Consider the following 17,002-nt stretch of genomic DNA (forward strand, 5'->3'; position numbering starts at 1 on the left):
TGCTTAACATCTCACTAATAATTAATGGAAGGAAAACTCTAATTAATGTATTCAACCGAAACTGTACGACCGGTGGCATTTTATGCGTTTTCAGTGATATCAACGTAAGAATGAGTTCGTTAAAAGCTGCTGACATTCAATATGATATCATACATTTCCATCCCACAAAGATAAAAAAAGGAACAAGGTTAAGAACATGATCTTTTTTTGTGAATATAATAATAATACCATAATTTTATGATATTATGTTAGAATATCTAATTTTGCTATAATATCTACTTTAGATTTTGAAAGTTGTATTGAAATATGAGGAAATTACGTTTATAGTTGGACTCTTAAAGTGAAATTTAATGATAGAACCAAGTCTATGTTCATGGAAGACATGCTGATTTTAATTTTTCAAATACGCTTTTACCCCCACTTGGACACAAAACAAAATATGACAGAGAGAATAAAAGGAGAACGACAAAAATACATTATGCAGCCAGGAAGCTCGTTTGAATATAGTTTTGACAGCTCAGAGTTGGTATTTGTCAGCGAAGATCTTGAAAATTAGTTTCGGATTTCGCCGTAGAGGGTTAGTTTTAACACAATTCTAAGCTCTCTCGGGAAATTCAAATATGGGTGAACCCTACAGATACAATGATAACCAAGCACTAGTGGCGTATCTCGCCGTCCAACCACTGAGGAGGGAGGGTTTAACAGCTCTAATGATAATGCATGTTACCAATGCCAGAGAACAAGATATGATGTTAGAAGTGAACGGTATTCTCTATTAATACGTTGCAGTCTCCATCCCCTTTCTTTCACCGTTTCTATTCCTAACCGCATATGTTGCCATTTTTCGCCGATCAGTGTGGGGTGGGGATGGCGGGGGGGGGGGGGGTGGAGCTGTTGGGGGACTGCCCCTTATCCAATATCGCTACACCAATTGAGAGTAATCTTTTACAAACTTGCGTCGGACTTGCTGTTGAAATTTCTTAAATTCGAGTCTCAGTCCCGGAAATGAAACCGAATTTGTGATAAACTGTCTCATAAGAATTCCGAATCGTTAACAAGATAACGAATGTTTTAAACAAAATCAAACTTTACCCCTCCTTCGTAAAATTACAACCAAAGTATAACATATTCCATGCATTGGCAGGCGTAATATTCTACATGGTAGCATAGTGGCCCTGAAGATTCGTGTATTTTTTGGTTTGCTCGTTCACACCTCAAATACAATTAATTTAGTTTTACGTGAAATCGTGTACGTTATCATAATGGTTTCCTATTTTTAGAAACCATTGTCAGTTCACGTAGGTTATTTTTTTTGATAATTACATTTTGTGATGTTACCAAAAAGCCAAGAGCAACTTTAAAAATTGAAAAACTTGATCAACCATATTGGATTTGTGCTTACGTGATATTTTTCTCTGTTTTTTTCTTAGACCAATAATGTTTTTAAGGATTGATTTTCCAATGAGAAAAGGAGACTGAGTCTAATATTGCGCCAGGCTTTAGGCGAGTTCTAGAGAACACAGCGAAACAAAATCAAGAAAATATCTCTGGCAGGGTGAAATTTATAGTGATGTTAAGATCAAATATACAAATCTAATGATTAGTCGATAGTGAGGGAGGTAAGGAAGGAGGGAAAGGATATACTTTTACATATCCCCTTGTATATATTAAATAATCAATGCTGTAAGGATTTGAGCGTATATGTATAGGCTCTTCGTAAATAAATTCGCTTATGACGAAGCGATAAAAGCATAAAAAGAAAGATGAAAGAAAGAAAGAAAGAAGAAAAGCAAAACAGCATAGGAAAAGGGTTAGACAAATACAAATTTAACTTTTATACGTAAATGTAACATATTCAAGAACAAATTGTATACTTTATTATATTGACCTTAGATTTCATGTCAGTCATGGCCTATTGAGAAATCACCTTCTGTTGATTACATAGTCGATTTCCTAGGATTATTTGTGGTCGTTATTCATATACAGTTAACAACTAAATTATTCATACCCTTGCTAAGTTTTGTATTTTTGTTAAGTATATGAAATATGATTTGTCCCTATTTATGTTTTTTGGGAATGTGACGTATTACAAGCTTACATCTAAAAGCATACAACGTCGAGCCCTAATTCAACCAGCCCTCCGTTCACCCTTGAGTTATGAAGACCACAAAAGCATCACATTTACAAAGGTGTAAATCATTAAGTTGTTAACTCTCTAGCTCCTTATCAAAATCTGTTTAGTGGTTTGCTGATGGCAAAATATTTATAGATAATTAACTGCAATATTCTTCTTTCTCATTTTCTTCCTGAATATCCAGATTAACACAGAGGAAAGAGGACAAATCGTCGCTAATCGCCGACGAAGCGAACGGCCCTTTCGAAATCACGTCTGACGGCAACGTCGTCAACGCCAGCGATGGCGGCGAAAATGGAACGCCACGCCAATCATTCCAGTTCCATCACAACACGTACGGGTACGGAGCCCGGAAACGCTGTCCGGGGAGCTGCGACTGCTGCCCCGCGCCCACCTGTTGCGCGTGGATTCCCAAACGTTATTCAGTGGCGATTATGAGCTGTATTGGGTTTCTGATATCTTTCGGGATAAGATGTAATCTGGGCGTGGCCATCGTTGATATGGTGAATAATGAGACGGTCCATTTTGGAGGAGTAGCACAATTACACGTAAGTGACTATGAATGAATGATATATCATCTTTTATCAGTCATAATGGGAAATGAAGATCATTACCCAAGGTCATGTTGAGGGTCAACGGAAACATGGTAGGCCAAAAGTTCGATGGGCTGATGGAATAAAAGAGATTACTGGAATGAACATATGCACATCTAATCGCTATACCCAGGATAGAAGTGGTTGGAACGTCATCATCAAAAGGGTCACAAAGGGTCAGTCATGACTCGTATGACGACGAATGGATAATGAATGAAAGGTTCCAATGACTAAATGTTGATATTTTCTATTACTTTCCTTTGTTAGTCATAATATAATCATCCATATAATGTTTTGAAGGATTAACTATAGACATTTTCTACTGAGCAACGGTTGAAGGGGCTTTGAGATTTAGTCCTAAGTTTTATTGTTCTACGTTCTACATTAATGTGATTTTGCCAAATACATGTTAACTTTAAAACCACATTATTATGTATTATTATCTTCCTTCGTAAAATGTTAGTCATTGTCTATGACATTCTAGAGTTATAATATTCTTCTTCTTAGTTTATCTTTATCATTTCTTTTTCTTCTCCCCTTCTGTCTCTTTGTCTTTTCTTCTCCCTCTCCTTGTCTCCGTTTCTGTTGATGTTTCTTTATATCTTTCTGTTTTTGTCTCTGTCTTTCTGCATCTTTGCATTGTTTTCTCTGTCTCGCTACCCCCCCCCCTCTCTCTCTCTCTCTCTCTCCCGCTCTCTCTCTCTCTTTCTCTCTCTCTTACACACACACACACACACACACTCTCTTTTATATCTCTCTATCTCGCTTTCTCTCTCTCTCTCTCTCTCTTTCTCTCTCCTCTCTCTCCCTCTCTCTCTCTCTCTCTCTCCAGGAGCCTGAGTTCGATTGGAGTGTTAAGACGATAGGTGCGATGCATGGTTCATTTTTCTGGGGTTACATAATAACTCAAGTACCGGGTGGGTTCCTTGCCGCTAGGTTTCCTGCAAACAGGTAAGATATGACGCAAATGACGTGACAATGCACTACAATACACTGCAGAAAAAAATATATATTTTGTGTTACATTAATGTATTTGTAATAGTGTATTTTTTTATTTTTTTTTTAAATCTATTTACCTTTCTTTCTTTTTGGACCTCTAGAAATAGCTATGAATAGAGCGATCTAGCCATATTCTTTAAAATAATACTGTGTTTTAAATCTTGGACCTTCGAACAAAAAAAATGAAGCATAATAATTTTTTTCTTTCTTTCTATTTTTCTTATTTTCAGAATATTTGCCACAGCTATCTTTATTTCGTCCATTTTAAATCTCTTAATACCCATGGCTTGTCACGTGAGTCCTATGATGGTCATCGCTATCAGGATGCTACAGGGCTTCGTTGAGGTACGTATAGACGATCCCCGTATGACAATGGGGGGGGGGGGACATTTCATGAAACAATTAGTTGTTTCATGAAACGCCCCCCCCCCCCCTTCCAGGAAGATTTCGAAATTTAATATTCTGGGTTCTCATATTGATGGTACAGATTACCGACATTTGATATTATTTGTTTGAACCTAAATTCATATTAAAATTATTATTTCTCTGAGTATATTCAATACATTGCTCTTATCTTAATTTTATCGCTTTTTGAGCCGCATGCAGATCTTTAAATTTAACGGTGATGTTTAAACAGGTTTTCTTTCATAACTGTGGTGACGACACCTGAAAAAACCAAACTTTTTATTTCAACTTCTGAAAACCATAATGTTACATTAATATGGGACTTATATAAACAATCAATCTAAATTTTGAAAGATCAATTAAATTTTAACTGAAAATCACCAAATTATAGTGAAAGATAATCCCCAAATACACCAAAAATTGCCAAAGTACTGAGGTGCTCTATTCGTACATTTCTATATTTTTCTATTTAAAGCTACCATAGATTTTGTTGTTGTTCATAATGACTATTATAATCATGCACTGGAATCCAACCTATGATGTACAAACTGAAACCAAATAGGCACACAAATCCCATTCAGGTATTACAATCTATCTTTAAAATTGTTTACTTCAAGCTAATCTTTTGCTCTAGTATCGGCATCGCATGTCGAGAGAGCATAGTTATAATTCATTCTTGATTGTTTATCCTGCAGTACATTGATTGTTTGAACCAGTAAAAAACAACCCACACAAATTTGCTTGAAATCATCTTCAATAAAAAACAAAACTCTCATTTGCACACAGGGACCTGTGTCAAACACATGGTGTCGGGCCGATTTACTCCCGATTTTCTTATCTGTCCATGCTCATTACTCAGCCCCTATACATTTGCTACCAAAATCATTTGGTACAAGTCATTTATTTGTGATGTTGAACATTCAGTGCAAGTCTTGTTGAATTCTGTGATTGTGAAAATGTATTGTATATTATTACCAGAACTCCAGCTTATCTTTAGTATTATGCTCCATCCCGCTCCCTAACATCCCTTGTTATATTTGTGTATAGGGTGTGGAGTACCCAGCATGCCATGGGATGTGGAGTAAGTGGGCGCCCCCTCTCGAGAGGAGTAAGCTAGCTACTATCGCTTTCTCAGGTCAGTGATGCAACATTTATCATTTTTCATTTCATTTATTTCCACAATAATAGCAAATCAAATTTACAAAGTCATTCCAATTAATATATCAACAAACGAGAAATATACATAATATGGTACGTACAAAGCAGTAACAATATACAATTGAGACTAATCTATTTGATTGCTGTATCGCGGAGGAAACCTAGGAAAGCATAGCTTGTACTTTAGGTTCCCTAACATACTTGCATGTCAACAAATTCATACCCTTTTTCATTTTCTTCTTGTATTTTAGCTCTGTAAATAATACATATCATAAATGATGCACGAGTCTGTTATGCTAAATTCTAGTTTTCAGAAAGTAATGTCAAGGGTAATGTGAAGCCAATATAGCGTATACTTCCTCCAAAGCATTATGCGCACATGTACTAGTATAATGAAGTTAAGAAACTAATAGAAGTAACAGGAAAGGCAGACAGAGAAGAAGAAGAAGAAGAAGAAGAAGAAGAAGAAGAAGAAGAAGAAGAAGAAGAAAAAGAAGGAAAAGAAAAACAATTGTAATCGCCTTGATTATATTTGTTTGTTTGATTGATTTATGCCTGCCCAATAAACAGAACACTAAAAAGTAACCTCTTTTGGGAGTGTATTTTAAGTGATTTTAAAGTATAGTGCCTTTTGAACTAGATTTAAACGTTATCGACACGTGCTTTCATTTAAACAAAAAAGGTATTCCTGTTCACGTTTTCATCTAACCTAAATACCACCAGTTTATCACGCGACTGGAGTAACGTGATTCCACTTACCTTTGTAAATAAAGTGTTTATGACCAAATAACCACTTGACCAAGCAACGAGTTTTTTGTCCGTTAACCGATGGTGGCGATAAATACGTAATTATTTGGTCTTGTAAGCACCTTTATCGATTGGTTTCACATGTTATCCAAGGTTGATGGTAATAATCACGTTACTTACACGGCTAATCGTCTTATTGTTCTGTCCGTGAATCTCTGGTTATATTAAATTAGTAATTCGGAGGTGTCTTACACACCTCTTTAAATGGTTTCAAAGTTACCATAAATTTTTTGGTTATGATCACGTGGCTCAAGCTGATTACTAATCTGAGCTGTGAATCCGTGATATGTAGGTGTGCAAAATTAGTAATTATTAGGTGTCTTAAAACACATATTTAAATGGTAGTCAAAGTTGCCAGCAGTTCCGCGGTGATAATCTCGTGACTCAAATGTAATATTAATCTAAGCTGGGCATATGTGACTTTTAGGTGTGAAAAATTAGTAATTATTAGGTGTCTTAAAACACCTATTTAAATGGTAGTCAACGTTGCCAGCAGTTCCGCGGTGATGATCTCGTGACTCAAACGGATTATTTATATAAGCTGGGTATTCCGTGTTTTCCAGGTGTGTAAATGAGTTATTCTTGGGTGTCTTGATGGTTTCACAGTTACCTTTTAAGTTCCGTGGTGATAATATCGTGACTGTTGGCATATTTCTATGTTCACGAGTTGATAACTGACTGTTGGCATATTTTCATTGCACCAGTTGATAACTGGAGTGTGCATATTTCCAGTTGCACCGGTTGATGACTGAGTGTTGGCATATTTCGAGTTGAACCAGCTGACACCAGTTAATTTGCATATTGAAAATGGGGTGCGTGCAGATCTATGTTTTCAAACAATTTATCTGAATTTACAGCATATTTCTTAATTACTGATGATTTAGTTATATGCAATTCATTTCGAAAATACTACAAATATAAATTACCAGTTATTAGGACATTTCGCTACTTCGTATAAATTACATTTAGTTAAACATGAATAAGGGAAACATTAACTATGAACTAAAATAATTTCAATAAAGTACAAGTATACGAAATTTGTTCGATTAATTAAATTACGCAAGTCTACTTATTACCAATGCCTTTACATTGGAAATACAGACGTACCAGTATTGAAGTATTGTTGCTGTTCAACTGGTTGGAAGTTAACCAAATGGTTCTAATGGCTCAGCTAGACCAGTTGAAGTATAACTGGCCTGGATCAACTGGATCATTTAGCCCATTTTAATTTCCAGGATTACCAGTTGGCATTAAATGGTTCATCAACTGGACCAGTTGCTGCAACTAGCTTTCTCTTCTGGGATGTTTGCACCCACCCCTCCCCAACCCCCTCTAACCCCAAACTGCTACCAGCGCGCCTGGACGTAATTATGGAAGATCCAAGACACGATGTTCAGAAACGGGATGATTATTATTATTTTGGTTCATTTATTGTGTAACATTTGCGTAATTATTGGGTTGAACGCGGGTTACAGTAACATACTTCCTCTTCGACGTAAATTTCACGTGAATGAAGAACATGATTCATCTCAAGTCAGCCTCGTAATATTCACGTGAATTTCACGCAGATATTTTGACCAAAACTATCACTAACGCTTCACGTGTTTCTGTGACGCGATAATTTCGTTTATGAAGATGTAATTTCATAACCAAACAAACACGGGAGTATTAGGTTTACAAACCATGGTCTTCAAGGTAGGGATAATCACGTTATTATTATGGTGATATTGAAGTGACAATTGCGTGATTTGGTGTACGTGTGTTTTAAGTTACCTAGTGCAATAAACGTATTAACACATTTACGTAAATGTCAGGTGTTTAAAGAACGTAACTCTCCTCAAGTCGATACCTTGATATTGACGTGATTTTCACGTGATTTTGTTTATTGGGTGCGTTCAAAAGATACAAATTCAAAATCAAAGTACAACAATTCGAACAATAAAAAATACAATGAATAAAATGTTTACAAAAGTTATTAAATAGAAAATCATTTACAATTATATCATACGATAAACATGTACAAAACATACAAATGAGATGATAAATATGTAGTAAATATTTTCCAATAAATTAGAGAGGTAATTTAAAACGCAGGAGACCACCATCGTAAGCGGTTGGGCTGTAGATGGATGGATATACAAAAAAAAAGAATATGGTTTCATTGTTTATATTTCTTGAAAGTGCCGAATAAATTATTTTTAAAAAAATTAAAGAAAAGAAAAGAAACCTTCCAGAATATCTGCATTCGGGAAATGTATCATCTTTATTATCGTTTTTCTTTTCTCAATATAAAAGGTTCGTATGCTGGGGCTGTTATTGGAATGCCTCTAGCGGGTATCTTGACAGACTATGCGGGCTGGCCATCAGTATTCTATGTCTTTGGTAAGTACGATACGTATAGATTAAATGTATTCAACATAGATATAACAGAAAAAAAAGAAAAATTACAATTGTTGACAAAAAATTATTATATTATATGATACTGTTGGTACAAATAAATAAAATAAAATCAAATCAAATCAAATCAAATCAAATCAAATCAAATCAATATCGAATGTTTCAGTTTCAGAACTCTTCAAAAAATTAACAAGACGCTAATCATTTTGTATGCACTCGTATTCACTCTTTTAATTGTAAAACAAAGAATATCAATGAATGATAGTTTACTAAAACTAACTAAATATTCAATAATTTCACCGGTGACAAGTAAAATAGTAGGGAAACATATGATGTCAGGGATTTTAATATTAAATTTAAATTCATGAATTAGTTCATTGTGAGTGATTCTGATACTTTATTTCATTAATTAATGATCTTTTTTTTTTACAGACGTGTATCATTCAGATATGAATATTTACGTCTGGGGTAAGAACGTTAAAGATATAGGTAGTGGTAAAACTGCGGTTCAAGGGTTTTTTTGTGCAAAATATCCATTCAAAATTGTTTAAATATTGCCTACAGAGGTTTTAGATGACAATACTTCAACCTAAATTCGCAAAAAAGGCAGAAAATGCCCAAATATTCAATGTTGAAGTGCATTCGCGATATCTATCGAGGCCGGATCGATATGATAATTTACCAAATATATCATTTGGTAGGCGGTTTTCCCGGTAAAATTTGTATCATCATGTATTATTATTATTAGTCCTAACATATTCTTTCACATGATTGGTAATAATAGCTTCTATTTCATTTATTTGAGAGGGCGTTTCCAATACTGGTCTATACCTTTACCGTCACCGTCCGAAAGACATGACTCATTCTCAAACCGGGGTCAGTTGAGTCAGTTTACGCGCGAAGATAGCGAGCTGACCGTACCACGGACATCACCGCTAGACCAACTAAGATCTTCCTCAGTCATGGATGATTCATGTACATAACAGTCCCATTTTCTCTTTGTTGTTATTCTTTATGATATTAGGTTGTATGGGAATTATCTGGTATGCATTCTTCATGTGGGTAGTTTACGAGACACCAGCCAAGCATCCATACATCAGTAAAGAAGAGAGGAATTACATCGAGGAGAGCATTGGGGAGGGACGTGGACTAGTCACTCAAAAGATTACGGTAAGATGAGATTGAGAAGAGTATATGGAAGAAGGAGAGAGAGGGGGGGGGGGTGGGAGGGGGCTTAAACACCAGCTAAGAATCCTACCATTGGTAAAAAAACAAAAAAAAAACAGGACTTCTATTTGAAGAGAGCATTTAGGAGAAGTCACGGAGGATAGAGAGAGAAAAGAGGGGGGGGGGCAGAGAGGATGGGGGCGTCATATAAATATAGTATTGATGTCGAATTGCAGTCAAAAATATAAATCTTTAGATGCTTTAACCACCCTTTCGGACATAATTATAGGCACTACATCATTTCCCAGTAATTGTTTGGTCTGTTTGCAAACATGCTATTTATAGTATTGTTTATATGAAAAAAAATAATCAAATCTGCATTTATATAATTCTTCAGCAATGGCAAGCTTTGTTTTACTGCATTTCCGCACCGATTCATTTTATTATTTCCCAACGTTCCTTTTGTTAACCCGATGACTACTGAATTGTATAGGTCCCATAGGCTTAACACAGGGACCACCAGGTTCCAGTAAGCAAAGGGTTAACCTTCATGATTCTCAATATTGCAGGTCGGCAACGTTCCCTGGAAGAAGTTTTTCACATCGATGCCAGTATATGCCATCATCGTAGCGAACTTCTGTCGTAGTTGGACCTTCTATCTACTCTTAACCAGTCAGCCATCTTACTTTGAACAAGTGTTTGATTACGCAATATCTAAGGTAGGGGTTTATGTCGTACTGTCCTTGATCTATACTTTTTGGTTGTCATGAACGGTTGTACGATTAACGCTTGCACCTGCGACAATTGGCCCATGGTAATTCACTACATTTACAGACCAACCGAATTCTTAATTTCAACTCAGGACCTGTCACTGTACCTTATTCTAACGCAACGATAAACCTAAAACCAACATAAATACTAACCGTATATCTCATGAAATGCTGGGAGCTTTAAGTCTTTTACTTAAAATGCATTACATATAACAAATAATATTTAGAATAATCAACATTTATTTGTACCTGTTTTTCTTGAGCACCCTTTGAGCAGCATCTAAATAAATTGCATTTTCCTATATTTTAGGTTGGGTTCATCTCGGCTTTACCTCATCTCGTCATGGCGATCATCGTTCCATTTGGTGGACAACTCGCTGACTTCCTTCGAAGAAGAAAATATATGTCAACCACTATGGTCAGGAAAGTCTTCAACTGCGGAGGTAGGTTTTCATTCTGAAAATGATTTCTACATAGTGATTGAAGTCACGTTGTTGTATATAGTCCAATTGAAAGAAAAACAGGGAAAGAGGAATTAATCAGATATACGCGACCAAGGGAACAAATACAAAAGACCAGTTGGATGACTTGTGAGTAAGAGGGGTAAGTTAGATAATTAGTGACAAAGAAATGAAATGGAATTCCTAAAAGAAGGGAGATGGAAAAAATAAGAAGAAGAAAACGGAGAAGAAAAGGAAAAGAAAAGGAGGAGGACAAGGAATATTTAGAATAGGACAATGGCAAATAAAACTTCTTAAAACTTGGAGTCGACGATGAATGCGATTTGCTTCGGGTACACTAACATAGAGGAGAAAATCATTATATAATAATAAAAGGAGACATCACATTCTCATACTAAGTCTGAAGTTGGAAATCATTTCGTTAATTCATATTAAAAAATCGTATTAGTTCTTAATCCATTATGTATGTGTCGGACTCTCTAGAATTATATTAATCATGTTAGCGACGTCTTTCCTGTACTAACACTAAAGAGATGGAATTTTATGAACAATTTCCTTCTTTTTATTTTCTGGCAGGCTTTGGTGGTGAGGCGATATTTTTGCTGGTTACTGCATATTCAAGAGGTCGTATGATGGCCATTATATCTCTGTGCTTAGCTGTAGGCTCTAGTGGCTTTGCTATATCAGGTACATAATGATACATTTCAATTGCTGTCAATTTATGATAACGTTTGAGAGATCTATTCATATTTTAGTTGATGTACTTTATCTCATAATCGTGATGAACCATGTTTTCTATGTTCAATATTTTATGTTCTGTAAGTTTAAGAGGATGTGTGTATATACCTAACACGATTGCAAAGACATTCGAAAATGAACATAAAGCAATGTGTGTTTCCTTGCCTGTCAGCTATTGTAATGTATGGACATTATAATCGTATTACGTAATCTGAAAAATACTCTAAAGTATTATGTAATCCGGAGATTATGGAAAACATGTGTGAAACTGTTTAATTGCAATCAATTTAAGAGTGTTATTTATGATAGTTGATATTTTTCTCTCACAATCATGATGAATATGTTTTTATCATGCCCATTTTTTTCCTGTAATATAGAGGGAGGACCTTAATTTTTGTGTTAGTGTATATCCACTAAACCACGATTGAAAAGACATTCGAAATTAAACAGAAGGCATATGAGTTCCCTTGTGCGTCGCCTATTAATATGCGAAATTATAATCGTATGACGTAATATGAAGACTACGGGATATACAACAGTTATGAAATTGACCTTAAGTTGATTGTGTGCAAGTCTTACCATCATGGAGCGATGTAACTATTAGTTTCTTGACCATAACTGTTCGAGCTTTCCAATAAAGTAAATTCTTGAAAGTCAATCTCATCCAATCCAGGTGTTTATAAAGCACCAATATTAAGTTGCCTAATCAACTGCGCTGATGAGACTGGCAATCTACCACAAATTTCTGTTCATGACTCTAACTGCTGGGAAAGACAAAAAAGCAGTGAATAATTGTAAGCAATCTGAAATAGGTATGTCTTTAGTTGAGTTTTATAAGTGGATAACTAGTGACATTTTCTGTCAAATGCCTTTTTTGTGGTGGTTGTTTTCAGGTTTCAACGTAAATCATCTAGATATTGCTCCTCGGTATGCTAGTATCTTAATGGGTATTTCGAATGCTGTAGGTACGTTATCGGGAATCATCTGCCCAGAAGTCACGGGGAATCTCACGAAAAACCATGTAAGTATACATCGCAAAGGGTTATGACAGTGGTGGGGCCCGGGGGGGGGGGGGTAGAAGGGATTATTTTTTTTAAATATGTATATCACGTATCTAAAAAAAAAAGGTAGCACAATCAGCGTATACACTTGCTTTTGTTGGGGCCCTTCGAAATACAAAGAAACTATATACTTTCTAAAAAAGCTTGTTAATAAGACGAAATTGAACATCATTATACAACTAACAATAGCTGCATATCACGTTTAATACAACATATTAAAATTTGAATTTGATTATAAATACAAACGAAATAAGGAGGAGAAAAGTGTTACATTATAAAGGATAAGAGTAGGTATGTGTCTGTCTGGTGTCTTTCGGGTTTGTTCCGATTGACTGATTGGGGAAAGACATAAGAAAATGTTATATGCACTTTTCCAACCTCCTCGCGTATGCATATCAGGCGTTGGGGGAGAGGAGGGGCTTGAAGGCTACATACGCTATTGGGCACTGCTAATTATTAGTATTGATATTATTACTATTATTGTGTAATATTGATACTCCGACCAGCGACTTCAGTTCAATATACAATATAATGGTTAGGACCTTTAAGAAGCAGAAATCTGCTTGTAATCGGGGCCCTGCAAACAAACAATAACAAGATAATGCACATAAATTAACAATAAAAGGTAAAGGACTTAAATAATTCAAGTACGCACTCGTACATCAACACACACATACGTTCATAAAGAAGGTTACAGAGAAAGAATAGAAGGAAGCAAAAAATAGGGCAGAAAGAGATAAGAGTAGAAAAAGATGGGAAAGAGAAGTACCTACTCAACCATGGATTGAAAAATACTTTTTGTATACATTGATTTAAATCTGGTAATTGTAGAACTGGATCTTAGGTCATGATTCAAATAATTCCACTCCCGTACCCCAACTATTACCATGCGCATCTCTCCATTAGTACAGGGGTTGGGGAGATTTCAGCTCTCAAAGAGAAGTTTGAAATAAAACACAATTTTTTCTCCATTGCGTTGGGGTGGTTCAAACAATTATTGAATTATCCTCTCCTCCTTCCTTAAAATAAAATCCGGCTACCCCCCCCCCCAAAAAAAATAAAAAATAAATAAATAAATAAAAAATAGTAATAATAATAAATAAATAAAATTAAAAAAAAAAAATAAGATAAAAAATAAAATAAATAAATAAATAAATAAATAAATAAATAATAATAATAATAATAAATAATAAAATAAAAAAATACTATAAAGATAAAAACTACCTCAAAGTCAGGATGAGATTATTTGCTTCATTGACGATGTTCAACTCAACCTAACGCATGAATATTCCCAAGAAATATACATATTCATAACATTACGGATACAAATATTACAGGAGACACCTTCAATTCTGGTTTATTGTAAATAAAAACATACTGAATAAAAAGTCTGAAGACTCATACAATTTAGTTTACGAATTATAAATACGTACAAGAATCAAGAAATCAATACTTTTAGCAATCTTTATATTAATTACTGATTCTAATGAACTAAACAACTAGTTTCAAACAATCGTGAAATAATACATGTTCTAATTATGCAGTTTTCACAGGTTATCCTACTTCATTTATTTTAGAGTATTTTTTTTTTTTTTTTTTACAGACTGCAGATGAATGGGAGAAAGTGTACTTGGTAGCAGCTATCGTCCATTTTACTGGTGTGCTCTTTTATGGTATATTCGCGTCGGGTGAAAAACAACCGTGGGCGGAACTTGCAGAGCCACCCGCACAGGTGGGGAAAATACATATCTATGTCTTTTATGTGCCCTCGAAGATGAATACTTGACTTTCTGTCACCCCCTCTCTCTCTCTCTCTCTCTCTCGTTTTCCCCTCCATAATCTCCCTTCTCTCTTAATCTGTTATTCCTCTTTCTATTTATCTTTTCTGTCACGTACCTCTCCCCCTTTTCTCCCATTCCCTCTCTTTCTCATTCACACGATCAATTGGGCAAAAAGAATTTCCATTTTCGGTTTAATAAAATTTGGAGTGGACTAAAACGATTATTATTTTTTTAAAATTTATTATGTCTGTACCCATCTCGTCTTCCCAGAACGTGCTTCTGAAATCTTGAGGCATATTTCCACAATGGTCACCAACTTGGTTACCGTCTACTAAGATGATCAATTACTTTCTCAAAAGAATTTTCACTAGGGAATAACTGTCCGACAAAATAATAGTCATCAGAGGGAGGGGTGTAAGCGTTAGCAAAGATGGAGGGCAAAACTAAGAGTGTCGTATTAGAACTAAATAATGTAAGCTAAAATTTACTTCATTTTCCCCTCGTGTTTTTTTTCATAATATCGGGGTTTTATTTTATTTTATTTACCAAGTATAAAATAACAACATACATGATAACATGGGAAAATAACATTGGATGGACCGCCCTGCTCAGCTGTGCCAGTGCAGTACAGCTGTTCTATTGAGGGGTCCAGTTTAAAATGCAAAACAAACAAGAGTGTCTAAAGCAGGGCTCCCACTTAGCCGAGTTGGAGCCTCGAGTTGTGGCGAGCTGGCTCGATCTTATGGCAAGCCGTTTTATCATTAAAACAAATTTCTTGATATCAACAAATAATTTTACGTTGTAAAGCACAGGTAATTCTTCTTATCAAGAATTCGATTTCGAAATATCAAGAATTCGATTTCGTGATATCAAGAAATATGTTTTAATGAAAAAACTGCTTGCCATAAGATCGAGCCAGCTCGCCACAATTCGTGGCTCCAACTCGGCTAAGTGGGAGCCCTGCTTAAAATGTCTTAAACATTCACTTGAAATTGTAATAATTTCGCCAACGTGTATGTTAATATTTTGTTCATGAACCATTATCTGTACAGGACGGCTTCGTAACGGATAACGGAGTGGGTGGTGGAGGAGGAATGAAGAGCTATGGCGCCCTCACCGAATCCGGCCAGACAATGATGCCAACGAGTGTCACGAATGGCGGCTATGGTCTATCAAGTGCTGTCTACCCAACCACTAAGGAATCCTTCGTCCAACCCCTACCCTACCGCAGGAATAGCAGTAGCGAAGATAGTACGTTAGATGGAGAGGATCGCGACTTATAGTGGTAGCTCGTCCGGCCCCGTCGATAGAATGTATATAATCGAATACCAGGCGTAGTTCTAAGAAGGAAAGTCATCATTGGTCATCACCGGAGCCATCTATACAAAGAGTTTGGCCAACTTGGTTTCACTGGGTCACAACATGGCGTATATTCTTTTGTGTTGTGCTTGCCCAACAAAGCAGTGGTTGCTATATTGTGTCCAACTCGATCCGGGTTGTCCAAACTATGTGTAAAGATGGCTTTGGTCATCACTGCTGTAGTGTCCTACCTGAATTGCTTACATGACATCAAGAGTTGCGTCAATGAGTACGGGACAGTCTGCATTGAGCCATAGACCACGTGGTCCAGGATTGAAGTTTGTTTGTTTAGAGTAGGACATTGACCAGGTAAATGTCGTCATATAAGCTGGTGTAACCAGTTATTTAGTTGTTAGATTATAAATTATGAAAAAAGAAGAAAAAAAAACCGAAGAGTCACAAGCTGTTCGACGACAGTAGAAGGGAAGAAGATTATTTACGTTTCTCAGATCTGCTAACAAAAACACAGCATCTGATTTTAGAACCTTTACCCGGTTGCCCGCACTACGGTCGCTTCTGCCGTTGGCAATACACATCTCTTGGGGCCTTTTCGTGGGCAGCCGGAATTTTTGTTGGTGTTAAAGATGTTTGAACATGCAATGGTCAGTTGGATGTGAATCAGTCATTAGTATGGTCCTATTACGAATTCAATGCAACAGTGGTAATTACATTTAAGCATTACAAAAAAAAAGTTCGTTGTAACAATAATTGAAAAGGTAACTATTGCATTTCAATGGCAGGGTGTTCTGCAGGCACTAATTCAAATTTAAGTCACATCTGGGACCTGTTTCACAAAGCCTTTATTCAATGACAAATGACAAAAATCAGTGACAATTCTGCTGATAACCAATCAGAAGCAAGGATTTCAGTAGCTTATAACACAAACTGCCATTATGTCACTGATGACAAGTTTTGTGAAACGCCCCCCTGCTCCTCATAATTTCACGATGTGTCGACAGCCATGTCCAACGATACGTCCCCAACTGGTGCTTGGGTACAGGAACCGGAAATAGCTGTTTGTTCGCCTTCACCAAAAGATGTCAATTTTTGAAGATTAAGTACAGCAGCGGTAGCAACGTCGGTAATATACCATGCCTTTAAAAGAAACATTGTCCGCCTCGATGACTACACAGATAAATATTATTGAAGGTGGGCGTAAACTAGTAAATAAT

General features: G+C 36.0%; 1 protein-coding gene across 1 annotated transcript; it reads left to right on the forward strand.

Moving 5' to 3' along the window:
- The first annotated feature begins 2,321 nt into the window (after positions 1-2,321).
- On the forward strand, positions 2,322-16,690 carry LOC581383 (vesicular glutamate transporter 1). The gene is made up of 12 exons (XM_030989696.1): positions 2,322-2,682; positions 3,560-3,678; positions 3,957-4,071; positions 5,179-5,266; positions 8,392-8,478; positions 9,518-9,663; positions 10,230-10,379; positions 10,741-10,873; positions 11,468-11,578; positions 12,523-12,650; positions 14,294-14,422; positions 15,524-16,690. Exons 1-12 carry the CDS (start codon positions 2,569-2,571, stop codon positions 15,752-15,754), a joined length of 1,551 nt encoding a protein of 516 aa, XP_030845556.1. The 5' UTR covers positions 2,322-2,568; the 3' UTR covers positions 15,755-16,690.
- Positions 16,691-17,002: the final 312 nt, after the last annotated feature.

The sequence above is a fragment of the Strongylocentrotus purpuratus genome, unplaced genomic scaffold, assembly GCF_000002235.5.
Source record: "Strongylocentrotus purpuratus isolate Spur 01 unplaced genomic scaffold, Spur_5.0 spur5_scaffold_18, whole genome shotgun sequence".
NCBI lineage: Eukaryota > Metazoa > Echinodermata > Echinoidea > Camarodonta > Strongylocentrotidae > Strongylocentrotus > Strongylocentrotus purpuratus.

Bases quoted from the DNA above. Each gene is read 5' to 3' on its own strand.
- LOC581383 (XM_030989696.1), top strand. From the start codon at position 2,569: ATGAGCTGTATTGGGTTTCTGATATCTTTCGGGATAAGATGTAATCTG. The intron at 3,679-3,956 runs GTAAGATATGAC...TCTTATTTTCAG, and splicing joins GCTAGGTTTCCTGCAAACAG to AATATTTGCCACAGCTATCT. The intron at 4,072-5,178 runs GTACGTATAGAC...ATTTGTGTATAG, and splicing joins TGCTACAGGGCTTCGTTGAG to GGTGTGGAGTACCCAGCATG.